This window comes from Sus scrofa, chromosome 3 (assembly GCF_000003025.6).
Source record: "Sus scrofa isolate TJ Tabasco breed Duroc chromosome 3, Sscrofa11.1, whole genome shotgun sequence".
Classification (NCBI taxonomy): Eukaryota; Metazoa; Chordata; class Mammalia; order Artiodactyla; family Suidae; genus Sus; species Sus scrofa.
In genome coordinates, this window is record NC_010445.4 from 11,217,294 (window position 1) to 11,243,927 (window position 26,634).

At 59.7% G+C, this 26,634-nt stretch overlaps 1 protein-coding gene across 28 annotated transcripts in view; it reads left to right on the plus strand.

Moving 5' to 3' along the window:
- ELN (elastin-like) overlaps window positions 1–26,634 on the plus strand; it is a 31,698-nt gene that overhangs the window by 3,100 nt on the left and 1,964 nt on the right. Inside the window, exons 2-35 of one of the 28 annotated variants that reach the window (XM_021085771.1) lie at window positions 3,208–3,258; window positions 4,601–4,630; window positions 5,104–5,136; window positions 8,384–8,419; window positions 8,907–9,002; window positions 9,239–9,289; window positions 9,373–9,435; window positions 10,122–10,169; window positions 11,137–11,208; window positions 11,486–11,515; window positions 12,002–12,073; window positions 12,614–12,655; window positions 13,065–13,124; window positions 13,355–13,411; window positions 15,110–15,205; window positions 15,290–15,340; window positions 15,905–16,114; window positions 17,050–17,103; window positions 17,704–17,814; window positions 18,044–18,085; window positions 18,479–18,565; window positions 19,452–19,508; window positions 20,183–20,314; window positions 20,393–20,452; window positions 20,975–21,079; window positions 21,728–21,766; window positions 23,341–23,409; window positions 23,495–23,542; window positions 23,779–23,847; window positions 24,519–24,557; window positions 24,757–24,810; window positions 25,445–25,489; window positions 25,886–25,915; window positions 26,496–26,546. In XM_021085771.1, the coding sequence (XP_020941430.1) occupies window positions 3,208–3,258; window positions 4,601–4,630; window positions 5,104–5,136; window positions 8,384–8,419; window positions 8,907–9,002; window positions 9,239–9,289; window positions 9,373–9,435; window positions 10,122–10,169; window positions 11,137–11,208; window positions 11,486–11,515; window positions 12,002–12,073; window positions 12,614–12,655; window positions 13,065–13,124; window positions 13,355–13,411; window positions 15,110–15,205; window positions 15,290–15,340; window positions 15,905–16,114; window positions 17,050–17,103; window positions 17,704–17,814; window positions 18,044–18,085; window positions 18,479–18,565; window positions 19,452–19,508; window positions 20,183–20,314; window positions 20,393–20,452; window positions 20,975–21,079; window positions 21,728–21,766; window positions 23,341–23,409; window positions 23,495–23,542; window positions 23,779–23,847; window positions 24,519–24,557; window positions 24,757–24,810; window positions 25,445–25,489; window positions 25,886–25,915; window positions 26,496–26,546 (2,190 nt within the window). 28 annotated transcript variants of the gene reach the window in all.

Sequence of the window (26,634 nt, forward strand, 5' to 3'; positions counted from 1 at the left end):
CAGATCTTTGAACCTAGAGCCCAGGGCCCAGGCAGAAGGCCCTGCGTGGTGACTGGGGTCAGCTGTGGGTACCGGGCCAGACACTTCATCCCTCTGGCTCTGGGTTGCCCTGGCTGTAAAATGAGGGAGAAACGTCCTGCCCTACTTTATCTCCTAGGGCTGGCGGGAGGTTCCAGCAATGTTACATTGCAAAAAAAAAAAAGCATCAGTTAAGACGACTATGGGAATCTGAATTTTAAAAAGAATATGTTCTCTTACTCAGAATTCGCTAGCTCGGGCTGATCGACCCTTGTAATTAGTGCACATTTATAAGGTTTGATTTTTCCCTCTCGCCACTCATGCCACATTTTATCTCGTCGGGGGGCAGCCCATGTGTAAATAGGAATGCAGTGATGGAGGAAGTAGAAAAGACTGGGTGGCCCAGAGGAATCCCAGGAAATCCAGGAAGGCTTCACAGCAGAAGTGACATTTGAGTTAGACCTTGAAAGAAAAGTAAATGTTTTAAGGGGTTTCTGGGGATAGAGGTGAGCCTCAGTCTTTGGGGCTCTGGAAGACAGAGTTGGAGAGACAAAGAGGCTGATTCTATCTCAATAGGAGGGAGATATCCCTGCAGACAGAGCTGACAGCCTCAGGAGGTGGTGATTTGCCTGTCATTGAAGGCATGCAAGCAGGAACACAAGAGGATGTTTGCAGAAAGAATTTCAGCCCGGGCCAGAAGACTGTTATGATCCCTGAGAGTCTAGGATCATGATTCTAAGATGCAAGAGACAAGTTCCACCCTGGGCTAGCCGGCAAAACAAGCCAAACCCACATAAAACAAGACAAGTATGCTCCGGGCCAGCTGCCTCAGGCCAGCTGAGCAGTAAGAACCACAGGCTCAGAGAAGACAGAGGGGAGAATGTGAGCTCAGCCTTGGTGGAAGGGTAGGACTTGGGGAGGGGAGAGGGCACACCTGGCAGGAGGGCCGGCTCAGGCCGAGGAGCGGAGTGGGAGGGAGGATGACCCTTCCCGCGAAGGGGCCCAGGAGGGGGCTGCTGCCTCTTTGAAAGCCTTTGAGCAACTATAGCCTTTACACCCACTAAACCTTCTCCATTTCCTCAGTGCAAAATGGGGATCAAAATCCGGGGCTCCCCAAGGCATCATGGTTCAGGCGCAGAGCTTGGCAGGCACTGTTGGGATCTGAATCACGGAGGTGGAGAGTGGGGGGGCAGAGATGGGGAGGCGCTGGGGAGAGGGGGAGCCGAGAGGAGGTGACCAGTCCGGGAGGGGCCTGGCCGAGGCAGTGGGGGGGGCGGGGAGAACAGAGCCCCAGGAGAGGAAGTGGGAGTCCAGCCAGGCCCGAGGGCTAGACCAGCCGGAGGTGGGGAGACCTTTGGCTCTTTGGGGATGGAACAGGTCAGACCAGATCCGCAGACGTCTCTGCCTCCCCTCCACCTAATTCACCCATCATTTGTTGAACACCTACAGTATACCTGGCCCCTGGCCAGGTACTGTGCAGTGAAGTATCACTTTCTGTTTTTCTCTGAGTGATTACCATGTGCCAGGCCCAGAGTAGGACAGGTCTCTTCCTTAAGCTCTGACAACTTGCCACAGCCTTGCAAGGCAGCAGTTATCAGTCGCCCATTGCTAAAAAGGAAGCTGAGGTTCAGAGGGACTAAGTGACTCGCCTGAGGTCATACCGATGGTAAGAAGTGGCACAGCCAGGGTTAGAGGCTGGACGGGTCTGTCCTGCAATCCTTGCTCCCCCGACCCAATCACGCTCTTCCTGCTGTCTGCTCTGGAGCCGGAGAGCAGAGGGGAGAGGCAGGGATTCGGGGGGAGAAAAAGGGGAGGAGAGAGAGAGGCCAAGGCAGAGAAAGGCCTGGAGCTTACCGGGGAAAGGCACATAAGAGACAGTGCTGAGAGCTCAGAGCTGGAGGCTGGAGCCAGAGAAGGCATCAAAGGCTTGGGGCGAGCCATGTGTGCACTTGGCAGCTGATGACAGGGCCAAAGCGCTCATTCCCAGCAGGCGCAGCCTCCTGGGGCCACCACTCTGAGCCCCTGAGGCTCTGACCGGATCGCTTAGATACTCTGGGCCCAGATAGCAGAGCCTGGGGGGCCTCAGGCCCTGGGGGGTGGGTAGCACCAGAGCTTTGGCACAGGGTGACAGCTTGGCATCCCCTAGCCTGCTGGGCCTCGGCTGAGGCTGACAGCGCCCTGGGGCCAGCAGGCCCAGCTGTGCAACATGGCTCGGTCACAGAGTCCAGATGTGTGCTGGGCACACTGCAGGGCTGCCCAACACTGTTCCCCAACCTCATCCGTGCCCCGTTCAGCAGGGTAGTGCAGGGGCTCGGGCTGGGACACGGGCAAGGCGGCTTGTTAAGGCTGGGGCTCCTCTGTGGTGGTGGAGTCACAGCCTGGTCTGCATCAGGATTGTCTGTTGCCATGACTACACACAGGCTGAGTCTGGGGCCCCACATCACAGTGTTCCCCAGTGAGAGCTTCACTGGTCCACGGGGACTGAACTCGTGATCTTGGCTGGGCAGACGGCCCCTGGCCTGGCCAGTGAACTAGCTTTTCCTTAGGAAACTATTCACTTTTCTCATTCATGGTGTCCCCCTCTGGGCCCCGGCGCCTCCTCAGCGCAGTGTCAGACAGCCAGAACCCCACCCAGCCACGGCTGCCCAGTGACTGAGGACGCTGACCTCACACCGTCCTATCAGTGTGGGAATGGCTGCGCTTTTGCTGGCAGCAGCCGCCTTTCCTTACCACTTGCCGTCACAGCCCAGCCTGCCCTCCCACAACTCTGGCCCCTGCCCATACCGCTCAGGGCTCAAGAGACTTGGCTGGCCAGCAAAGGGCGCTCGGACCCAGCCCCACAGCAGGCCCTCTCCAGGTAACTCAGTGCAAACTGGTAGGCCTAGAGGAATAGCCTGGCTTTGAATCCAGGCTCCAACTCTTTCCAGCTGTGTGACCCTCGGCACACGCCTTAACCTCTCTGAGCTGGATTTCACATCGGTTAGAATAAAGAAAGTAACCCCTGCCCCTTCTGAACGCACCGGGCCATGTCGAGCAGCATGAATGAGAAAATGCTCTGTAAACATAATTTGCTCGTTGGACACAAATTGCCCTATAAACAGGCAGTATCATCATCACCATCGTTGTCTTTAGTGTTAGCAGACTTTTATTCATTCTGGCTAATGGAGGACTCTACCTACTTCCTTCCAGGGGTCCCAGGGGCTGTTCCTGGGGGAGTTCCCGGAGGCGTCTTTTTCCCAGGTAATGTACATGGAATTTCCACACACCCGGGGACGACAGCCGGTGATCGCATGGGCAAGCCATGCACATTTTCACCCAGCAGAAGGGAAGAATGTAGGCATGCCTGCCACAGAGGCATGCCACCAGTCACCCCTGTTTTAAAAAACAGTTTAGGAGTTCCTGTCAAGTCTCAGTGGTAACGAATCCAACTGGTATCCATCAGGACTCGGGTTCGATCCCTGCCCTTGTTCAATGGGTTAAGGATCCATCAGCTGTGGTGTAGGTCTCAGACACGGCTCAGATCTCCCATTGCTGTGGCTGTGGCAGAGGCCAGCAGCTACAGCTCCAATTTAACTCCTAGCCTGGGAACCTCCATATGCTATGAGTGTGCCCCTAAAAAGACAAATAAACAAACAAACAGATAAATAAATAATAAAAAGCCATGTACACGACACTGTTCTGTAACTATTAAGAGCAGAAATTTTCTGAAAGATGGAACACAATGCTTGTGAGGCTGTAGGAAAGTGGTCGCCTGGCCAATCCCCACTATCTAACAATCTTCGAACCGTTAACCCCACTCTTGGAAATCCGTGCAAAGGAAATAATTTTCGGAGAAAAGAGAAAAGGAACCATCTGTTCCAAGGTTCATAGGAATGTTACTTGCAAAAATTCAAAATAAGAAACCCACTTCGGGACTTCCCTGTGGCTCAGAAGGTTAAGGATCTGGCATTATCACTGCCGTGGCTCTGGTTACACTGTGGTGTGGGTTTGATCCCTGGCTCAGGAACTTCCTTGGACATGGCCAAAAAAAAAAAAAAAAAAAAGAAAGAAAAGAAAAAAGAAAGAAAGCCACCTGACTGGAGGGTGTGATTAAGTAAACCTAGGTTATGCAGCTGCTAAAAAGCATGAATGTGCTATCTGTCGGGTGATACGGTGAGGTGATTTTCAAGTAAAGACAATAATAAAAGCAAGGACTAGGTGCAGATGAAGATTGGGATGGGACCCCCCCAAAAAAGAAAATGGGCAGAAGATTAATTCCGTGGCGGGGGAAGGGGCATATTTTCTTTTAATTTAGGAAAAAAGCAGAATGTTTTAAAGTACATTGAAAAATCAACAATAATATTGTCACTGTTTGCGTATTCACAACTGACGTGGAAGTGAGTGCAGCTACCAGCAGACTGCCCAGCACACACGGCCGCAGGGCTGTTTGCCTGATGAGACAGAGAAGGAAGCGAGGCTCTCCGAGGCTAAGGCCTGCCCGAGGTCCTGTAGCTAGGCAGTCATGGAGTTGACCGTGGGTCCGTGGATGGCTTTCTGGCTGGGGCACTGATGGGTCTCTCATTCTCTCTCTCTCCCGACACAGGGGCTGGTCTCGGAGGCCTGGGAGGAGGAGGTGAGTTCAGACACCAAATTTGGTTCCTCACTGATGGGGTCTGGGTCTCACTCTCGTCCACACGGGTCCTCGGACCTCAGAACCTCAGAAGGCGCCCTCGTTTCACAGATGGAGCGTCCAGACTAAGAACTGGAACCTCCAGGCCCCCTAAGCCCCTCCCCCGGGCTCTTTCCCTGGTGGCTCCCGCCTTCTTTCACATGTCTTTTGATCCTCAGTAGTATCCCTGCAAAGCCAGCTGAGTGGGAATGACCCTCCTGTTTTCCCAGAGGCTGAGGCACAGTCTGAGAGAGGGTAACCCAAAATCAGGGCCGGAGATGGGCTCCCCACCCAGGCGTCTGGGCTCCTGGCCGCTCCCTGTGCAAAGGGAGGGATCATTCCTGACAGCCCTTTTAGGCCCTGAGGACTGAGACCCCGCAATGCCCTGGGGGGGTGGGCTGGGACTCCCCATTTATCACCATCTCTTCCCTCTGCAGCACTGGGCCCTGGAGGCAAGCCACCCAAGCCAGGTAAGCGCTGAGGGGGCATGGGAGGGAAGGGCCCACAGAGCCTTGAACCCAGCCTGCGGACCAGAAGGGGGGACAGGCAACAACAGCCCCTCACCCCTAGTCAAACCTTTTATGACCAGACTTCCTGGGTCAGGAGGCCAGAGGCAGCTTGGTGTCCTCCCATGTCGGGGTGTCCTGCCCCTGCCCTGCGTGCGCCTATGTGCCCAGCTGCCCGGAGACTCCCTCTGCAGGGGGTCTCAGAAAGCCCTGGGGCTGGGGTCAAAGGTTGGAATGGACCTTTCCTACCTTGATTTCCAGTGGCCACCACACCTGTGAAGGTTCCTCTGGGGCTCAGACGTAGACGGTGGGCCCCAGTCTCTGCCCAAATAGTCCCTGACCCCAAACCAAGGCCTCTCTTACTCCAGGTCAAGATCTAGGATCTTGACTTTAGATATCCTTGACTTGGATGACAATCCGAGCGCTTATCCTGACCCCAGGCTGAACTGTGAGCCCAGACCAGGCCCTGAGCCTAACCCTAGGCTGCACCCTGACCCGGGTCCCAGAGGAGCTTCCTTCCTGATCCCAAGCCCCTGTCCCCGCCTTGCCCAGAAGGCCCATATCTGCTACTGGGGTCCACCATCAGTGTCAGAAAACAACCCCAGGAAAGAGAGAGGGCGGGTTCATCCAGGAAGCCCTGGTGGACGAGGAGCAGGTGGAGACGATGGCGTCTCTGTCCGGATTTATGGCCCCCTCAGCCTGAGATGCTCCACATGCAGCCTTGGCACCCCCCACCCTGCTCCGTGTCTCCCTGGCTCTCACGCCCGAGACTCCAGGACGGTTTCCCTGTCCAACAGCTCTTACGAAATCCTGATGTTCGATGATTCAAGTGCAGATGAATCTACAAGACCCAGATTCCCTTCCCTGCAAGCCCATCTGGGTTGTGAAACTCCAGGGCTGGGGCCAGGAGGGAGAGACGCAGGAGGGCAGGAGGCCTGGGCAAGGGGTTTGCTGAGGTCTGGAGGGGTCTGCGAGGCTGGGAGCCTCAGGACTCACTGATCATCCTACCACAACGGTTCTCTCGGAGGGGCCAGTGATCTCAACAGGGTCTTTGATGGTGGAGAGAATTCAGGGCAGGCCAGACACTCAAAGGTATGGAATTAGGGTCGTGCTTGTTGGGGAATCCCAGATGGTGGCGGTCTTGACTGCAAAGCTAGAGCAGGGGTGGGCTGATCCCATTGGCCGCAGGGCACACACGGTAAGTTGTGATGAAACACCGAAGGGAAAACCAAGACAACTGCATACGGCTGCAATTGCTACAGCGAAGCTTTTATTCATCAAAGATGTAGTTTTAGACTTCCGAAGGAACTTCCAGCCCCAAGTGAAGGAGTGGCCCGAGGGGAAAGTCAGGACATCTCCTGATGAGAAAGGGCTGGACTCGGACCTCCCTGAGGTCATCTTCCAGCCTTAGGACTCTGGGCTACAAAGGCAGGCAGGGCCTCAGTGGCGCCCTGCTCAGGGCAGCTCCCCACATCCGGCAGGAGGGACGTCCGGGGCCTGGCCTGTGGGATGGAACTGGGCACAGGCAGTGTGTGTCATGCTTGGGAACAACTAATCCTTTGGCCAGTAGAGGGTGGGTGGCCTGGCAGCTGCTCCCAGGGGCCTTGGGGCGGGCTGGCCCGGCCCGGGCTCTCAGTGGGGGACCAGGCAGCTGGGAGCCGGCCCTTGCCCACACCCCCAGCACCGGCTGGAGGCCAGTCCACGAGGACAGGAAGGAGCTGGGGGACACCCACTGGGGTCAGCTAGGAAGGTTGCAGAGCCTACGTGCTCTCTGTTCACAAGCCCTCTGGTCCCAGGGAGGTCGGGAACACACTGGCCATTTTGTAAGTGGGCCAAAGAGGCAGCAGGATTTGAACCCAGAGCTCTCTGAGAGAGCCCGTTGGGTTGGCCAGGCCCCTCAGCGCTCTCTCCTCCTTCCCGGGGGCTGGACTCCGTGGGGCATTTGGGCCAGGTGAGTCCACTGGAAGGAGGGCGAGCAGGGGCGGGGCAGAGGGGGGCGTGGGAAAGGGGCAGATGACTGCAGAGGGGCTGCCTGCCCCGCCCGCCCACCCAGGCCCTTCTCACCTCCTGTTTGGTCCCCATCTTCTCCTTCCAGCCCTTCTGGTCAGGAAAGGCCCGAACAGGTCCCCTGCCCCTGTTGGAAGTCAGGAAACAGGCTGGCTTGAGAGAAACCCCTGACAGGGCCTGTAATGCTGGGAGGTGAACCCGGGAACGTGCCAGGCCCAGCCTGATGGCACCACACCTGCCCAGAGTTAGAGACCTGTCTTGCTGGGGGGCTGGCCGAGTTTCAGACTGGCCAGTTCCCGGAGGTAGGAAACGGGAGTGGGGGAACCACACCCAGTGAAAGCCAGGCCGACCCTCCAGGGCTCAGCACTCCCGCAGGTTGCAGTCAGTCCCCAGAGAGGCCACCCCTGCGCGCGCGGGACCCCAGTGGCCAGGACTGGCTCTTGTGGGAGAGACGCTCACATTTTCAGAGACCAACCCGGCATGGTTGTGAACTCCAACCTGACTGCCCGTGGGTCCTGGCCAAAGCCGTGGAATGTCTCCTGGAGGGGGAAGAGGAGAGCTCGGGCCCAGATGTGGGAAGGAGAGAGCCAGGGGGACCCATTTGGCTTTTTATAAACATTTTAGCATCTGTCTGTAAGCAAAGAGGCTCCTAGACTGCAGGGCGGGCTAGCTGGATGGACAGGCAGATGGTGGAAGACAAAAGGGGCTCCAGACACAGGGAAGCGGACATGGCCTGAGCCAGGAGACCCTGCAAGGAAGCCAAAGAGAGTCTTAGGGTGGGGACTGTCGTGGAAGCAGGGCAGGGCTGGCCTGGGTGAAGTCTGGCTGGCAGATTCTGCTCAGCTCCAGCCTTCACCGAAAGCCCTGCTGGGTTCCCGTTAGCTGGCGGGTCTTCTGAGGGAACTGAGTCTGATTGGGGCATGTTGGGGGCAGACAGGTCAATGCAGTCATGTCCACATGGCACATAGCAGTTGGTGGCTAAACAGCGGCTGCTATTTTGTCGGGATTGACCCCCCCCCCACCGCCCCACCCCCGCCCAGGACCAAAGGCTTGAGTCCAGCTTAGAGGCCTGGGCTGCCCCACACCAACCACAGCCTTGCCAGGTTCCCGCCCCCATTCCAGGAGACCCTTCCCCGCCCCAGGCCCAGGGACGATGCCCCACACCTGCCTCCCCTCACCTGGCTGTGTCTTCTTCTCCCTGCAGGTGTCGGAGGGCTCGCAGGCGCTGGCCTTGGGGCAGGTTAGTGTTGACACCCAGGCAAGATGCCCCTCTGGGGGCTGGGGCATCTGCCCAGAATGGAGGGCAGTTGGGGTGCTGGGGTGAGACCAGGCCTGTCCCGGGCACTGGTGCTGGGGGTAATGCTGAGACCGCCCGCCTCAGCAGCTGCCCAGAGCACAGGGGAGTCACGGATATGATGACATAGGTAATTTGTGAGAGCAGGAGGGAAGCGGCCCCAGCACCCATAGGAGTCGCCCACCCCATTGCGCTTCAGGAAGGCTTTCTGGAGGAGGCGGGTATAGAATCTGGACTCCAGAAGATCCCACAGTTTGTCAGGCTAAGTGGAGCAGTCTGGGACAGAGAACCCAGTGCTGTGAGCAGTGGTCACAGCTGGGCAGGGCAGTCCTACAGAGAGCAGGAGAGCCTCAGATGGACCTCTTGGGGGCAGTGGGGCCAGGGGTGGGGTGAGGGTGGGGGGCAGGACCTCAGCCCACCCTCCTCCCTGCAGGGCTCGGGGCCTTTCCTGCAGGCGCCTTCCCAGGGGCTCTGGTGCCCGGCGGCGTGGCTGACGCGGCCGCAGCCTATAAAGCTGCTGCCAAGGCTGGTGAGTGTTACCCTTTGGGACAAGCCAAGAGCTCTGTGGCTTCTGGGGGCTCTCCACTTTGCCAAGGGCTTTTCCTGGGGGGCAGCCTCAGCTCCAATCTGCTGGGGTTTGGGGAGGCATCAAGCTGGGCCTTAGTCTCAAAATGAGGTGGTGGCAGGGCCAGGCCTCAGCGCAGGCCCCGCTGCCTTTCGCTGTTTCTGGTGTGACCTCCTCCTCTTCCACGCCTGGCTCTGTAGGTGCCGGGCTTGGCGGCGTCGGTGGTGTCGGCGGCTTAGGAGTGTCTACAGGTACGGAGGCTAGACCCACGTGGCCCCGGAGAAGGCTGCGGGTGTGGGCGGAGCCCGCTCTGATGCAGCCCCTTCCCTACCAGGTGCAGTGGTACCTCAACTCGGAGCAGGAGTTGGAGCTGGCGCGAAGCCAGGGAAAGTACCAGGTCAGTGTGGGGTCCCTGGGACTGATGGGCAGAGGTCAGGGAGGGGCCAGAGCCTCCAAGACCCCCTGAGCAGGAAGGACAGGGCCTGGGGCAGGGAAGGTAGCCAGGCCCCAAGTGAGGGGCCGTGTCCGAAATAGGGCCGAGGGGGCCCCGGCCTGTCTTCCAGGCCCTTCTCCCACGACCTTGGAGCAGACCTCAGGGACAGACTCTGGGGTGGGCATTCAGGTGACAGGTGGCGATGCTGAGGCTCAGAATGGGGAGGCAGGACAGAAGGGCCCACGCGGCCCGTCATGGCGCAGCTGGGGGAGCCTGAGGTGTGCACACTCCCCATCTGGGGCTGGTTCCTCTGCGCCAGGCCCTTGAAGAAGTGACTTCAGGTTAAACAAAAGGCTGCCTAAGTCCACACAGCAGGGCGGGAACATCTGGAAGCTGTTAGTCCAGGGGTGGGCTGTGCCGACCATGTAAACAGGCTCTAGGAGACGAGACAAATCCACGCACAGAGGGGTTGGCAGAAGACTTCCGGAACTCGTGGGAGGAGGGCTGCAGCCACTGCACACTGTCTCTGGCTGTTCCCACCGGGGAACCAGGGTGGCTGGTTTGGGAGCCCTGGAGCTGCCATGGAGGGATGGGCCACGAGGGGCTCCCGGAGGCCAGGCTACTGTTCACATGCCTTCTTTTGGCCACAGGTGTGGGGCTCCCAGGTGTCTACCCTGGTGGAGTGCTCCCGGGCACAGGTGAGAACAAGGAGGGGAAGGGGGCTCTAGGGCAAGGAGGGCAGCCCCTGGCAGCTTCCGGCATGGCCCCTCACAGCCCCCCAAGCTGAGGCCCCCGGAGACCCTGGGTCCTGACTGGCACTGTTTCTCTAAGTGTCCAAGCTCAGGCTACAGACTTAAAACTCCTATTCATCTTTCCCCTGTGAGGGTCAGTGAGCTCCCCCGGCCCCCCAAGCCCTGAGCCCAGGCTCAGACCCAGACCATCGTCACAGCCTGGGGTGGGCCCCCCAAGGACAAATAAGTCCCCACTGGGGCCAGCTGTTTCCCAAAAGCCGTGAGTCACCAGGGGGCCCGCCCAGTGCATCCGCCCTGCAGGAGACCCTCAGAGCTGCCCTCTCACCCTCGTTCCCTGCCAGGGCCCGGCCACCCCACCCAGCATGTGACCTCCTGAATTCCCCCAAAAGCCCGGTCCAGGCTGCTCTGCGGGATTTGTTGGCAGAGCGTCCCCCCTCGGCCCCTCCCCACTGTGGTGTCCCAGCCCCAGGGGAGACAGGAAAGGTGGCAGCACTAGACCCTGGCAGATGGAGCCCTCCCGGCCAGGACAGGTGACTGCTTTGTGCTGGGCTGTGAATCACACCCAGCAAGAACCCCTGAAGGGCACGCGCCTCTCCGACCTGCAGGCTCTTTCCACTTCAGGCAGACTTCTTCTGCTTCTGCTGGTGGGGCGGGCAGGCGGAGGGAAATTAACTCCAGTCGAGAGACCAAGGCAAGCATGCAGGCTAGGATATAGGATTAAATTCGGGTCATCTGACCTTGGGGCAACTGGGGAAGAAAAGTCACCACCAAAGAGGCCCTCTCCCTCCTCCTGTGAGCCATGCCAGTCGCTGACAGCGTAGGAGGCTAGCTGTGTAGCTGAGGGGGTGCGGTGCCAGGCTGGACCTTCCAGACTGGCCTTCTTGCCCTCACTGCCACCTCTTTGCGCCCTTAGGAGCTCGGTTCCCAGGTGTAGGGGTGCTCCCTGGCGTTCCCACTGGAACAGGAGTCAAGGCCAAGGCCCCAGGTATGTGGCCGGCTGGGGTGGGGGCCCATGGTGGGAATCTCCATTCACCCTCAGTCCCCTCTGTCCTGGGTTGAGTTGAGGGAACCCTGGGCTCAGAGCCCTCTGGTTGGACACCTCTTACGCTTCAGCCCGAGTGTGTGTGAGGGCAGCATGAGCTGGGGGGCCTGGGGGGACCTGGCCATGGTGTGGGCCAGCCGGCCCCTCAGCACTGCCTTAGTGCCTCGGTGCCCTGTGCCCATGGTGGCAAGGGCTACAGTGATGCTTCTTGTCATTGCAGGTGGAGGTGGAGCTTTTGCTGGAATCCCAGGTAAGGCAAGCCTGGGTGCCCCCATTCCAAGGTGGGTGGGCAGGTCGGCAGAGTGGCCAGTGAGGCAGGGGGTCCACTGCCCAGACCTTGGTCTGGGCTTAGCACAAAGTGGCATCAATCACAGGCCTGCTTCCCCTGCCCTGACCCTCTGGTGGCCCCAGTGAGCCCAGAAAACCGAGTAATCTGTGCCAAGTGCCACAAGGGCTACAGGCCCCAAATGTTGCCCAAGCCCAGGAGGGAAATCTTTCTGCAGCTTCCTGGAGGAAGTGGCCCGTCACCTGGGGGGTGGAGGTGGGGCGGGGGTAGGGAGGAAGCGAGGGGGAGTTGCTCAGCTGACTGATGACAGAGAGGCAGGAAGGCCCTCTAGGCAGGATGGTTTCCTGATTCCGACTGCCGTCAGCAGAAAGTGGAGCATGAGGCTGAGGGCTCTGCAGGGGCTGCTGGCCCCTGTGGCTGGGACCTGATTTTGCTCTTCTGTTCCCACAGGAGTTGGACCCTTTGGAGGTCAGCAGCCTGGAGTCCCCCTAGGGTACCCCATCAAGGCACCCAAGCTGCCAGGTAAGGCAGAAGGAGGATTCGAGAGAGCCAGCTTGAGAGGAGACACATTTGGTCACCTATGTCCTGGAGTGGCTGGGGGTGGCCAGGAAACCTGTACGAAAGCCCACTTCTGGTTGCCAGCCAAGGAAAGCGTGGGGAAGCCATCGTGCCGGTGTTGATCTCACTCCTGCTCACACGCATGTACACACGTGCACACGCACAGAGACCCGGAGTCCTGACAGGAAAGGATGTAGTTGATGATAAGAAACGCCATTTATCAGAAAGACCCCCTGCCGTCCACCCGCTCCCACCGCAGCTCACACGATGTGCTGTTTCCTGATGGGGAGGAGAGTTCGGCAGGGCCTGAAGAAGGATGGGTGCCTTCTCCCTCCTACACCAAGGCCTCTGCTCTCCCGAGAGCCTCTGTGAGCTGCTCGTGACCCTGGTGGGGGTGGGGGCGGGGACGGGGCCTCAGTACCTGTGGGAAGAGGTCTGGCTGCCCAGGTAGTGGGAGCCCAGCGAGGCATGGAGTAGCCCCCGAGTCTACCCCCCTCTCCTCAGGTGGCTACGGACTGCCCTACAGCACTGGGAAACTGCCCTACGGTAAGGCCCTCTTAAACTGGCCGGCTTCCGGCTCTTTCCAGAACCTTCCTGGTTCTGGCCAGGAAGCTGCGGCCCCCACTCCGGACTAGGAGAGCACCAGCTGGGGGCGGGTAGAGTCACAGAATGGAGTCCCCTGAGAAAGGGACATGGAATTCGGACTCAAGTTCAACTCAGCCTGGTTCTCAGTCCCGGCCGCACATGTACCACAAGGCCTTGGGAGAACCAGTTTCTTCCCCGGGCCGCAGTGTGTTTGTCTATAAAAGGGGAACAACCATCCCAGACACATTTGCGTTTAACTGTGGCTGGGGGTGACAGGTGGAGACTCTGGGTGGCCTGGCCCTTGAAGGGCAGGGAGGGGGCAACCGCGGTGAGATCCTCATGGATGCCCACTGAGCCTCTCATTTCGCAGGCTTTGGGCCTGGAGGAGTGGCTGGCGCCGCGGGCAAGGCTGGGTACCCAACGGGGACGGGTAAGGAAAGCCTCTCCCCACTGCCACCCAGGCTCCAGAAAGCAAAGCCGGCCTACCCTGCATCCAGACCCAGTCTGAGCCTGGAGAAGGATCCCCGGCAGGACAGCCCTATCAGCCTCTGCTTGCTCTGCAGCCACATATCCACACCTAGATGTGAACCAGTGGGTTTTCTTGGGGCTGAAACAGGTGGGCTCTGGAGATGCAGGGTCTCTGCCCTTTCTCTCCCCCAGGGGTTGGTACACAAGCCGCAGCAGCAGCAGCAGCAGCTAAAGCAGCAGCTAAATATGGTGAGTACCCAGCCCCTGCCTACTAACTGCCAGCCCCCCAAGGTCTCCATCCCTGAGCCTCACAGATACTGACCAAGGTGGCCCCTCTCCATCCACCCCCATTTATCCAACGCTTTCAGCACCACCCATTCCTCCCTCCCTCCCTCCATTCATCCATTCATTCTTCCTTCCATCCATCTCTCCATCCACCCCCTCCTTCCTCCATCCCTCCATCATTTCTCCATTCATTTCTCCCTCCCTCCGTCCATCCCTCTCTCCCTCCATCCCTCCCTCCCTCCATCCCTCCCTCCCTCCATCCCTCCCTCCCTCCATCCCTCTCTCCCTCCCTCCATGCCTCTCTCCCTCCATCCCTCCCTCCATCCCTCCCTCCCTCCATCCCTCCCTCCCTCCATCCCTCTCTCCCTCCCTCCATGCCTCTCTCCCTCCATCCCTCCCTCCATCCCTCCCTCCCTCCATCCCTCTCTCCCTCCCTCCCTCCCTCCCTTCCTCCCTCCCTCCATACATCCCTCCCTCTCTCCCTCCCTCCCTTCCTCCATCCCTTCCTTCCTCCATCCCTCCCTCCATCCCTCTCTCCCTCCATCCCTCCCTCCCTTCCTCCATCCCTTCCTTCCTCCATCCCTCCCTCCATCCCTCCATCACTCCCTCCCTCCATCCCTCCCTCCATCCATCCCTCCCTCCCTCCCTCCATCCATCCATTCACCCATCCCTCCTTCCTTCGGGTCCCTCCATCTATCCATCCATCCTTTTCAAGGATGAGTTGTGATGGAGAAAGTGGGCACTGTTGTGGGAGTCAAGAGGGAAGCATCAGGAAGGCTTCTCAGGCAAAATGATATTTGATTCAGGCCTTAAAAATATAGATGGAGTTTGCCACATGGTTAAAATAGGAAGGAGCGGGCAGAGTAAATGGGTACAACAGAGGTTAGAATGATCATTTTAGGTGATACATATATGAGCATTTAAACAATTTAATAGCTTAGCATCAACTTAGTAGGTACTAAAAAATGTTTCACTAGCTCCTCAAGCCCACGATCCCTTGGCTAGTGGATGTGGCATGGCCTTCCCCTGCCCCAGGTGATCCCCAAGTTCACAGTCAGATCTTGGGAGCTGAGATCTTCGCCTTCATCCCCAGTCCTAGGGGAGCCCTTCCTGTGGCCATGATGCGACAGAAGATGCCTGCCCACAGGCCCAAGGGGACGTGAATGTGGAGGGAAGCACTGAGCTGGAGGCCTGCCCTGCAGAGGCCCCTAGGCCCTCCCTCCAGGCCCCCAAGGCTGGGGAGGGGGGGGGTGGCTGGAATGTGGGAGCAGGAGAGTGGGGCGGTGAGGGGCTGCCAGAGCCAGGCGGCCAAGCGCTTGGATTACAAACTTGGCCAAGTGTCCGGAACACAGGGAAAGGAAGCCTTGAACATTCCTGCAGGGGCCCCTCTGGCCCGGGGAGCGGCCACTTGTGGTTTCTCAGTATGTGGCCGTGATTAGAATGGGATTTGTCTGAAAACATACAAGTCCCTTAATGAGGGTGTTGAAATGGACACTTTGGGGGCGAGTCAAGGAAGAGTGGGGTGGGGGCCTTTCCAAGCAGGCCCAGCGGAATGCCTGGGCCTCTTCCCAGAGGAGACTATGCTGGTGAAAACACCAGCATCCAAGTAGCCTTCCTGCCTGGCTTCAGGAGAGCCACCCCTCACTGTCCCCCTCTGAGCAGGTGCCCCGGGAGCCGGCGTTCTCCCTGGCGTCGGCGTCGGAGGTGTCGGCGTTCCTGGCGGGGCCGGCGCGATTCCTGGCATCGGAGGCATTGCAGGTAGTGTCCATTCCAGCAGGGGAACCGGGCGTCCTCGAGAAGGCCATGGGGAAAGGGCCTCACCCTCTGTGATTGTCTCTCCAGGGGCCGGAGCTCCAGCTGCAGCGGCTGCTGCTGCAAAGGCGGCCAAATACGGTGAGTGTCCCCAGGGATGGCAGTGCCAGGGCTCCCGCCAGCCCTGGCTTCTGCATGGGCTTTGGAGACCCCAGTCCTGTGAGGCTGGACAGACTTCGCCTTTGTCCACCTGGAGCGGCATCCCTCTCAGACGTGCACTGTTGTACCTCCTCGCCTCTGCCCATTCTGGCCGCTCTGCCTGGGAGCTTGTGGCCAGTGCTCCGTGCTGACTGACCCAGCAGAGGGTGGGGACCCTGTGGAGCATCTGACTCCTCCCACTTCACCTGCAGGGCCACACGCAGCTGCTGTACCAAGTGCCTGGGAGCCCGGCGGAGCGCTGTGGCTCTGCTTGGGCCATCAGTCGTGCCCTCCCATCCACACATCCAGACCCTTACAGCTCCTCCAGGGTTCCCTCCATTCCCTCCGTTTCTCCCAGAGGTGTTGGATCCATGCAGGGGTAGTGCCAGTCTACCTGGGCTTCTGCACCCAGAACCTGCCGCTCCTGTAGCTCCCAGAGCCATGTCCCTGGAGGCTCTCTGAGGCTCCCACGAGGGTCCAGGCCAGAACAATCCTTTCCTTCCACAGGAGCTGCCGGAGGCTTAGTGCCTGGTGCGCCAGGCTTCGGCCCAGGAGTTGGAGTCCCCGGTGTAGGCGTGCCTGGTGTTGGAGTCCCAGGTGTTGGCGTGCCAGGCGTTGGGGTCCCAGGTGTTGGCGTGCCAGGTGTTGGGGTCCCAGGTGTTGGCGTGCCAGGCGTTGGGGTCCCAGGTGTTGGAGTGCCAGGTGTTGGGGTCCCAGGTAAACCTGTAAGCTTGGCTCTGTGTGTGTGTGTGTGAGTGTGTGTGTAAGAGAGAGATGTTGAAACTTTTGCCAAGACTTTTGGATTCTCCCTAACACCTCACCCCTCAATATTCTTCCCATACCCTTGGCCACCTTCTCATCCCTGGGCTATAAACATCTCTAATTAACTACTGCCAGTGTCATCTCTAGTTCACCTTCTGGCTGTCAGTGTGCTCCTGGGGACAGGAACCATGCAGTTTTCATCTCTGTGTTCCCAGCCCTTAGCTGAATATGTGATCAGTAGATGGTGAATAGATGGGGGTAGATGGATGGATGGATGGATGGATGGGTGGTTGAGAGGATGGATGGGTGAGCAGATGGACAACTGGGGAGGCAGGTGGATGGCCATGTGGTTAGTAGGCAAACTGATGGATGAGAGAGTGGGTGGTGGGTGGATGAATGGACAGATACATGGATGGGTAGATAGATGGGTAAACTAGTAGATGGGGTGATAAATGGGTAGCTGAAAAGACAGATGGAGAGGCAGGTGGGGGACAAAGATAAGTGGTTAGAACGATGGATGGATGGAAGACTAAGCACACGGGTGGATGAGCAGATGAGTAGATGGGTCGGTAGAAGGCAAATAAAAAATGGATGGTTGGTTAGGTATTTAGAGGAATGGACAGATAGGCAGATGGCTGGACAGAGAGCTAAGTGGTTGAGTGAGTAGATCAAGGTCCAAGGATGGACAGAAGGGCAGACATATGGGAAGGCCAGCAGATGTGTGAATAGGCGGCTAGGCAGACGGACAGACAGACGGGCAGGTGGCGGGTGAGTGGGTGAATGGGTAGACAAGTCCGTGTTGGCTCAGTAGATAGAAGGAAGATGGCCTGAAACGTCGATGGCTGCACAGAGGAAAGTCTTTTTCATTTGTGTTTCCTTGGCTTCTCCAGGGGCCGTGTCTCCAGCTGCAGCTGCTAAAGCAGCAGCCAAGGCAGCCAAGTACGGTGAGTGCCATGCAGCTAGCTCTGCCCACCTCCCCAGCCCACCCCCGCTCTGGCCTTTACCTGCCAGAGCCAAAGGACTCTCGTCTTCTGCTCCCTATTGTACAGCCCAGAGAAGTGGAGTGACTGGCCCAGGGTCACATAGCAAGTCACTGGCAGAGCTGGGACTTGGCCCTGCCAGGTCCCAGGATGACATCTCCCCTCGTTGTCTCCCACCATGAGGCCAAGGGACTGGGTGATAGGAGAGTCCCATAGGGCGTTCCCAGTGGGGGCAGTGTCCTTGACCCTCCCTGCCCTGTCCAGGACGCTCTCAGAGGAGCCTCGGCCTGGCTGGGGCTAGGGGTCCTGCCCACAGGCTCTCGTAACCAACACAGAGACCCTTCCCCAAGTGCTCAGAGAAGAGCGAGGCTGGGGCGCGCTAGGAGTGTCAGGAAAGAGGAAGCTGGTGAGGGCCCAGCATCCCATGGCTTCCTGTCCCTCGTGGACCAGACTTGGTTGGGGGTGGGGGGGCTCGCATCCTCTCTCCCAGTCCAGAGTCCCCCAGAGCCCTCCCGGGCCTTTCTCACTGAGATCCTTTTCCACTCAATTCCCTCCCCTCTGCAGGGGCCAGAGGTGGTGTGGGAGTTGGCGGCATTCCCACTTTCGGAGTGGGTGCCGGGGGCTTTCCTGGCTTTGGTGTCGGAGTCGGAGGTGTTCCTGGAGCTGCCCTTTCCCGTGAGCCTTGGTTCCATGTGGGGGACTTGTGGGGAGGGATGAGCCTGTCTTCTGTGGGGTTCTAGGGGGTTGGGGGAGTGGGGAGAGTAGCCTGGGCTTCAGGGAGCCCAGGGAAGAGGTGGGGGCGAGCCCAGGGAGGGCCTCCAGTGCCTTTGGGGCAGAAGCGCCGTCAGCACAGCCCGGCTGAGAGCCAGCAAGGTTTCTGAGAGTCCCTTTCGTTTCCTCATAGCTGCAGCTCAGGCAGCCGCCGCTGCCAAGGCAGCCAAGCTCGGTAAGTGCCCCAGCCCTGCCTTGCCCCAGCCCCGGGCCGTGCCCTCCCCTCCTTCCCACCCCAGCCCTGCTCTCCTGTGGGGGCGGCCGGGGAGCAGGCTCAAAGCTCAGAGCAATTCTCCAGCCTGAGGGCAGGGCAAACTCACACTCAGGCCTCCAGGGCTGCAACAGCCTGGGTCAAGGTCAGAAGCCCCTGGCCCATCTTCCAAAGCCACAGTGAACACTTCTGCCCTTTTCATTGGCCCACCATTAGGATCACTGGTGCCTGCCTTATCACCCCCACCCCAAACCAGCGAGTTCAAAGTGCCCATACCCAGCCCCCCACCTCCACCCACTGCTCCCCACAAAAGGAGGGCACTTCAAGGGCAGAACTGGGTGCCCTTCACCCCTCCAGGTGCTGCAGGAGCAGGAGCCCTGGGTGGGCTGGTGCCAGGTGCCGAAGGAGCAGTACCAGGTGTGCCCGGTGCTGGAGCAGTGCCAGGTGAGCGGTGTCCTCATCCCACAGACAGGTTTGGCTTATCTCATGGAAGGGACCCTGGAGCTGCAATAGGTCAAGGGCACCACTTTACAGGTGGCAAAGACGGGGTAGAGCGAAGGCACTTTCTTGTAGTTTGGAGGGAAAACCCCCAGTGGGATTCCAGATTGCTGAGTGAACCTGGCGAGTCCCCTCCCAGCCCTGGGGACACCCAAGACATCAGCCTGATAGGCAGCAGAACTGCTCTACCAGGGTTGGGGGCCTCCTTCACTGCCCCCCACCCCTGCCACCCCCGGAGGGCCTGTGTCAGCCTCGCTGCCTCTGCGCTCTTTCTGCTCCACTCAGAGGCCAAAGGGAGGAGATTAAGAATCCTAACGAGATTAAGTTACAGCCTTCCCTGGTGGTTTTTTCCCACCACATTTCTCTTCTGCATTCCTTCCTTCTGGGAGGAAATTCCCCTTTTGAGTTTCCCTCCAAGAAATGAGCTGTTTCCTCCAGTAGTTTTAGACCCAGACATGATTCGGATTTTTCAAAAATTAACAGCCCCTTCAACAGAAAGCCCCAGAAATCTTTTAGACTGAGGTTTAGGAGAGGATGTCTGCCTCTGCCAGTCACCACGGGCTCCCGTCCACCGCGTCCACCACGGGCAGAGCCGGCAGGCCAGTCTCAGAGCTGCTTCGCAGGGGAGGCCGTGCCTGCCGTGGCTGGCAGGTCATCCTGGGAGCAGGCCTCACATGCTTCCCCTCCGCCTCCCATGTGGAGAGGGTGTCCTGGGAGAAGGGACAGTCCTCTAGAGGTGGTCTCTGAGAAGTCTTTCCATCACGGGGGATGGGGGAGAGGTGGGGAGGGGTGCTGGCGACAGCTCCCTCACCCCCACTCTCCACCTCTTCAGGGGTAGGAGCCCCAGCAGCTGCAGCCGCCAAAGCAGCCGCCAAAGCCGCCCAGTTCGGTAAGTGTCCCCCCTGCCAGTTCTGCCTCCAGCCCTCATCCTAGAGCACTACTCTCTCATGTCCCTGCTCTGTGGTCTGACGACCCCCTACCCAGGCTGTCACCTCCTAGGCATGGGCCTTTCTCACAGCTTTTGGCCCGTCTGACCATCTTGAGGGGCCTGGATGTGGTTTCTGATTAGGAAACGAACTGAGGGAGTTCCCATCGTGGCTCAGCAGTAACAAACCACTGGTAACCATGAGGACACAGGTTCGATCCCTGGCCTCGCTCAGTGGGTTAAGGATCCAGCATTGCCACGAGCTGTGGTGTAGGTCGCAGGCTCGGCACAGACTCAGCTGCAGTCCTGTGTTGCAATGGCTGTGGTGTAGGCCAGCAGCTGCAGCTCAAATTCAACTTCTAGCCTGGGAACTTCCATATGCCACAGGTGCGGCCCTAAAAAGACAAAAAAACAAAAACAAAAACAAAAACAAAACTCCTGATCCTGCAGAGACCTCACATTAGGGATGAGGAAGCTGAGGCCCATCAAGGGAAGTTGCTTGTTCAAGGTCACATAACAAGTCTGTGCCCGGCTGGGACATGGACCCAGAGCTCCTGACCCCTGGCCCGTGGACCCATCCATCAGCTTCTGCCCTCCTTGATCACGACTTGGTTAAGGGTTAGTTCTCTCTCTTGCAGGCTTAGGCCCTGGCATTGGTGTGGCTCCCGGCGTCGGTGTGGCTCCCGGCGTCGGTGTGGCTCCCGGCGTCGGTGTGGCTCCCGGCGTCGGTGTGGCTCCCGGCATTGGCATTGGCCCTGGCGGTGTTATAGGTGAGTTGTGTCAGTAAGTGTGAGGCTTCTGACTCTTCCATGGGTGGCATCCTTGAACCCCCTTCTCTCTCCCCCCAGGAGCAGGGGCCCCGGCTGCAGCCAAATCTGCTGCTAAGGCAGCCGCCAAAGCCCAGTTCCGTGAGTGCACCTCTCCCTTACTCTCCTCAGCCCGCAAGCCTAGCCCCCAAGCCCAGAACTGGGCCGCAAGACCCAAGGCTGAGCTGGGCCCCAGGATATGCAGCCTCTCCAGCCTCGTTAGGCCCCCAAGGCAGCAGGCAGAGGGGATTGGAGGCACGGCTTTGAGTTGGGGTCCCACACTAGCTGAGTGACCTCCGAGTTTCCTGTCCTCCCGTGTGATGTGTGGGTGTTGATGGCGCTTGTCAGGAGAATTAAATGAGTTCATTCATCCAAGGGGAAACCCAGGCTGAAAAGGGCCACGGTGTCCAGGGTGTGCGGCCCTGAATGCCAGCCTGGGGAGGGCTGGACTTGGTGGTCCGTGGGATTTTGAGGAAGACCATTCTAGTGGCAGCACAGAGGGTAGACAAAGGGGGAGGAGGCCCCCGCAGGGGTCTGGGCCTGACTCAGCCACCTGGGCAGGACACCCCCCAAAAGGGCCTGTTCGTGGCCTGCTGCCGCCACCTCACTCTCCATCTCCCACAGAGGCTGCTGCTGGGCTTCCTGCCGGCGTTCCCGGATTTGGAGTTGGTGCCGGCGTTCCTGGATTTGGAGTTGGTGCTGGTGTTCCTGGCTTTGGGGCAGGTGCAGGTGAGAGGCCTTCTAGAGGTTGAGCAGAAAGGCCCCTTAAGCTCAGAGGAGGGGGGCCTCTCCTCCCCGCCTGTCCCCCAGCACTGTCACTCAGAGGCATGGAATAAATGCTCCTGAGCAGTTAGAGACCGCTGGGGTCACAGATGGGGCAGGCCGGGAGGAGAGGCCCCCTCCTGCCAGATTTCAGAGTTTCTGTCTCCTCCTTGGGGGGCTGACAGGGCTGCAAACTGAGAAGCCCACCACCCAAACAGAGAGTCTGGGGATCCCTGGTGGGGGGCAGTCAGCCTGGCTCCCCTTCGGCAGTGAGCTGTGGTTCCTAGCGGCCCCCTAGGAACCCTAGTTCTTCATCTACTAGTTACTGAGTGTGCTCTATGTCTAGCCTCAGGCAGGCGGGAGGGCACAGATGGAAGCAATAGGCATGGTCCAGCCCTCGGGCACTCCCAGAGCAGACTGGTAGAGGCACAGTTAGATACTAGAGCTCTGTACTTGGCCAGGTGAGCTCCTGGCTGGGAAGCCAGGGCTTCAGGGCTTTGAGCAAAGCAGAGAAGGCTGAGGAAGTCAAGGAGGGCTCCCTGGAGGAGGCAGAAGCCCCAGGCACAGAGCTCAGCTGCTGACCACCTCACTTTTCCTTTTGCCCTTTGCCCCCAGTACCTGGACCCCTGGCCGCAGCTAAAGCAGCCAAATATGGTGAGTGCACCCCACACCCTGCCTGCCATGGTCACCCATTCCCCCTCCCCTGGGCCAGGGCCCAGGGCCCGGAGCCTACAGCGCAGGGCTGGGATGGTCAGGATGAAAAAAGCCATTTCTAGGCCGCATGAATGATGGTTTCGCAGACTCTGGCTCCTGCCCACTACATGCCGAGCATGCCTCCAGCCCCAGGACAACTGCCCCTCACGCTTCCAGCCCCCTGGGGGCAGCTCTGCCTTGGTGATGACTGTGGTCCCTAAGGCCCCTCCAGCCCTGACAGTTTTGTGGGGCCCAAAGCCAGGGAGGGGCCTGGGCCGCTATCCCAGCAAAGCCAGGACTCCTCATCTGGGCCCCCGCCTCCCTGTCAGCATGACTGTGCCCGCCACCAGCCACGAGGACGTGGCAGACCTGCCCGCCCCCACTTGGCACTAAGGCAGCCCCGCCTGGCCAGACCCACGCTGTCTGTGTGCCCCCGCGTTCCCGGCCTCCTGGGATCTGGGCCGGGGCCTCCGCCAGGGAACTGCCAGCCAGGCCTGGCTGGTCCACTTGGGGCCAGTTTCCACCTCGGAAAATCCAAGCTTCCTCGGCCCCCACCCACGGCGGGCCTGGGACCCACGCACCCCTCTCCTGTTCCTTGCTGGCGGCTCTGCTGGCCTGAGTTTGACAGACACTGCCAGGGAAACAGAGCAGTTCAGGGCTCTCGCTCCCAAGTCATTTCCTGCAGATAAAACCTTGAGCACATTGCTTAACCTCTGCTGTGCCTCAGTTTTCTCATCTGCCCAATGGGGATGATAGTGCCCACCTTTCCGGTTACCTGGAACATTAAGCAGGTGAATAAGCGTGAAGCACTGATTGCGGGTGTCCCTAAAGCGCTAGCTGTAGCCCCTGCTGCTGCCGCTCCTGGCAGCTCTGTGCTGGACAGTGGTTCAGACCCAGAGGACGCCCACAGAGAGTGTGTCCTTTTACTCCTCAAACACCTATAGGTGAGCAGGACAAGGGCCATCGCCCACTTAGGGAGATGGGGCCCTGGGATCTGAGGGGTGACTTCTAGATTGAGTGGAGAAACCAGAATTCAAACCCAGGCCTGTTGGGACTAATGAGAGACCCTGGGCAGCTCGTGGGCACAGCCATCACTGTGCCGGCACCAGCCCCGGAGGAAGGGGAGGAGGCGGGCAGGCTGAGGCCCAAGGGGGGTCTGTCTGCCCTTGCCCGGAGGGTCAGGACAGAGCCGGGGCTCAGACCCAGGTGTCGGAGTGGACTTTTGTCCAGTGTTCCTTCCCCTGGGACACATGGCCCCGGCCGCCTGTCAACTTGCCAAGTGTCCCCTGGATGTCCTTCAGAAATGGGGGGACTGAGGAGTGCCCACTGTGGTGCAATGGGATCAGTGGCATCTTGGGATCACTGGGATGCCGGTTTGATCCCCAGCCCGGCACAGTGGGTTAAGGATCCAGCATTGCTGCAGCTGTGGCTTGGATCTGATCCCTGGGCTGGGGACTCCGTATGCCATGGGACAGCCGAAAATGAAAAAAGAAAGGAAATGGGGGCACCAACTTTCCATCCTCTCTCCCCGGAAGCAGGGGCGGCCGGGGCCCTTGGAGGGGTTGGAGATCTTGGCGGAGCTGGTATCCCAGGTGGTGTGGCAGGTGAGTTGAAACCGCAGAACAGGCTGGGTACTGAGGGACACTGACCCGTGGAGTGTTCCTCCCTGAGCGTCTTGTGTGTCCCCAGGAGTCGGACCTGCTGCCGCCAAAGCCGCTGCCAAAGCTGCCCAGTTTGGTGAGTACTGGCTGGGGTTAGGGGCTGCTGTTGGGCCCTGAAGTTTGGGGTGGGGGGGCCTCTGACCACGCACCATGGGGCATGTATTCCCTGACCCCTCAGGGGTCTTGCCTCTCTAGGGCCCAAGCCACCTCCTGGCCCCACTAGCCCTCCGAGGTCCTGGGGGCTCGGCTCCACCCTCTGCAGACAGACCAGCTGCTCCCACTTGAGGGGTTAACGCCCAGCTCTCTCTGCAGGCGTCGGGGGAGTCGGAGGACTGGGAGTTGGGGGCCTTGGAGCTGTTCCAGGGGCTGGAGCCTTTGGAGGTAAGGGGCACTCTGGAATCCGTGGGTGCATGGCGTGTGCGTGCCTCTGTGTGTGCGCCTGTGTGTGTGCGCGTGTGTGGTGTGTGGGAGAGAGAAGGAGAGGCTCGCTTTCTTTCCCCCTTGCCCTGCCTAGCTCAAGCTCTCCTCTTTGCCTGGACCCCATCCCCACTTCAGCAGCGACTCTGGGTCGTGGTGTGCCCTGCCCGCTGCTCCAGGCTCCTGCAGCGTCCAGCGGCCCAGCAGGTTTAGCGAGGGCTGCCTCTTGCAGGTGGACGTCCCGCTCCTCTCCTCTCCTCTCTCAACCACCCAGCCGCTTCACGTGGGAGATCGTTAGGCTGGTGACGGTTGTGCCCAGTTTCCAGAGAGGAAGAGCACAGCGGGGGGACCTCGCTTTCCCAAAGTGTCTGCCGTCACGGCGGACCTCATGTTAGCCTTTCTTCCTGGGGTCACCACGGTCTCCCTACCTGCCCCGCCTGAAGCCTCTTCCTGTGGCCGCACAGGAGGAGCTTAAGAAAGACTTCTGGAAAGATGAATGGATGGGGGGGGGGGGTGGAGGGATGGTGGAAGCATGAGTTTGGGGGCAGATGCCAAATCGGTGAGCAGGTCAGAAGGGGGACAAGACTCTGGAAGGGAGCAGATATTCCTGAGCCTCACGCACCCCGTCTCCCCAGGTGTGTCCCCGGCTGCCGCTGCTAAAGCAGCCAAATATGGTGAGTTGCTCCCATGCCCACCCCCGAAGTCTGCAGGCTGCCTAGACCCCCCACCCCATGGCCCCAGCCTGCCTCAGGCCTCAGTCCTGCTCACGATCCCCCTGAAGGCCGAGCCAGGATGCCCTGAGCCCACACCCCCAAGGACATGTTCAGAGTCCCTTCCGGGTGCCTTGTCCTGACCCATCTGCCCTCTCCTCAGGTGCCGCTGGCCTCGGAGGTGTCCTAGGAGTCACCAGGCCATTCCCACTTGGAGGTAGGGGCCACCTCTGCTGCGAACGCCTCAGCTCTGCCCGGCTCTGGAGGTTGGCCAGCAGCAGGACTCCAGAGCTGCATCCGGCACAAGGACATGAGAGAGAGAGAGGGAGAGAGAGAGAGGAGGGGACAGTTCAGGAAGGAGGCACCCTGGGCAGAGGGGTGGGTGGGCCTCAGACTCCAGGCTGACGAGCTAAGGCTATGCAGCCTCATACTAGGATACCAGGCCGGGACCAGGTTTGTTAAGAAGGCTGCTCTGGGAGTTCCTACTGTGGCTCAGCTGGTTAAGAACCCGACTAGTGCCTGCAAGGATGCGGGTTCAATCCCTGGCCTTGCTCAGTGGGTTAAGGATCTGGCGTTGCCGTGAGCCATGGTGTAGGTCAAAGACACGGCTCGGCTCTGGCGTTGCTGTGGCTGTGGTGTAGGCCGGCAGCTGCAGCTCAGATTCCACCCCTAGCCTGGGAACCTCCATGTGCCACAGGTGCAACCACAAAAAGAGAGAAAAAAAGAAGAAGGCGGCAGCTGCTCTGGCAGCAGGGGAGGGGCAGCGGGAGGCAGTGGTCCTAGGCAGAGGCAGCAGGTAGCGAGGCTGGAGCTGGGGCCCGCCCCGCGCCAACCCCAGGCTCCTCCCGCAGGAGTCGCACCAAGGCCTGGCTTTGGACTGTCTCCTATTTTCCCAGGTATGACCAGGCTCCCTGCCCCTGGGCCCTGCCCTGGAACGCGGGCCTGGTCCTTCTTCCTCCCCTCCTTCATCCCCTGCCCAGAAGAGCTGAGCGAGGACCCCGGGGGAACCCCTGCCCCTCAGGTTGTGCAGAATTGGGCCTCCCCCTGCTCTCTCCCTCTGTGTAAGGCCAGGGAGCATCAGCTCTTCCAAAATACCAGGTTTGGATGAGGCAAACTGAGGTTCAGAGTGCCAGGAATTCGCCCAAGGTCACACAGTGAGCAAGGCAGAGCCCAGGGCTCCTGATCCCTGAGCCCAGAATCAGCCCCTCTCAGGCAAGGCCCATGCTGCCTGGGAGGGCCTGGCGGGCTTCCTGGAGGCGGGCATGCTCACAGCCCCTCTCCTTGCCTTGCAGGTGGCGGCGCTGGGGGCCTGGGAATTGGTGGTGAGTCTGCCATAAGAAGGAGGAGGCCTGTTTCCTGCAGGGCCTGAGCTCGTTCGTGGGGTGGGGTAGAACCTGCTGAGGAGTGGCTAGTGTGGCCATGGCCCTGGGCTGGCCCCCAGGGGGTGGAGGGCTGGAGGGAGCCCCCAGGAAAATCACAGAACCCAGAAAGTCAGCCCTGGAATATGGGGATGGCACAGGGGTCCCGATTCCTAGGGCTCCCAGCCTCGACCGGGCACCAGAGTCAAGACAAGGCCCTGGGTCACCCTGGGTCTTAGGGTTTACCAGCAGCAACTGACAAGGTCCCACAGCAAAGGGAAGAACTGCAGGTCCACGCAAGGAGGCAGAGCCTGGAGTCCGTCAGGTGGGCCGAGGCTGCCTCTGGGAAGGGAGGCCAGGGTCAGACTGTCAGAACTCCATGGGCAGGAGACCAGCTGCAAGGAGCGGGCCTGGACAGGAGCAGCAGGCCAGGGGCGAGAGGCCTTGGGAACCCCTGCTGCAGGATGGAGGCACATGGCGGGGGGCCAGTTCTGGGAGAGGGGAAAGCCTGGCCTCCTCCCTAACCCCCACCTTCTTCCCATAGGCAAACCTCCCAAGCCCTTCGGAGGGGCCCTGGGAGCCCTGGGATACCAAGGTGAGCAGAGACTCAGTCCCCGAAAGAGGGCGGGATGGGGGTGGAGAGCCTGTCAGCCTGGGAGATGGGGCAGCGTGCTGGACAAGCC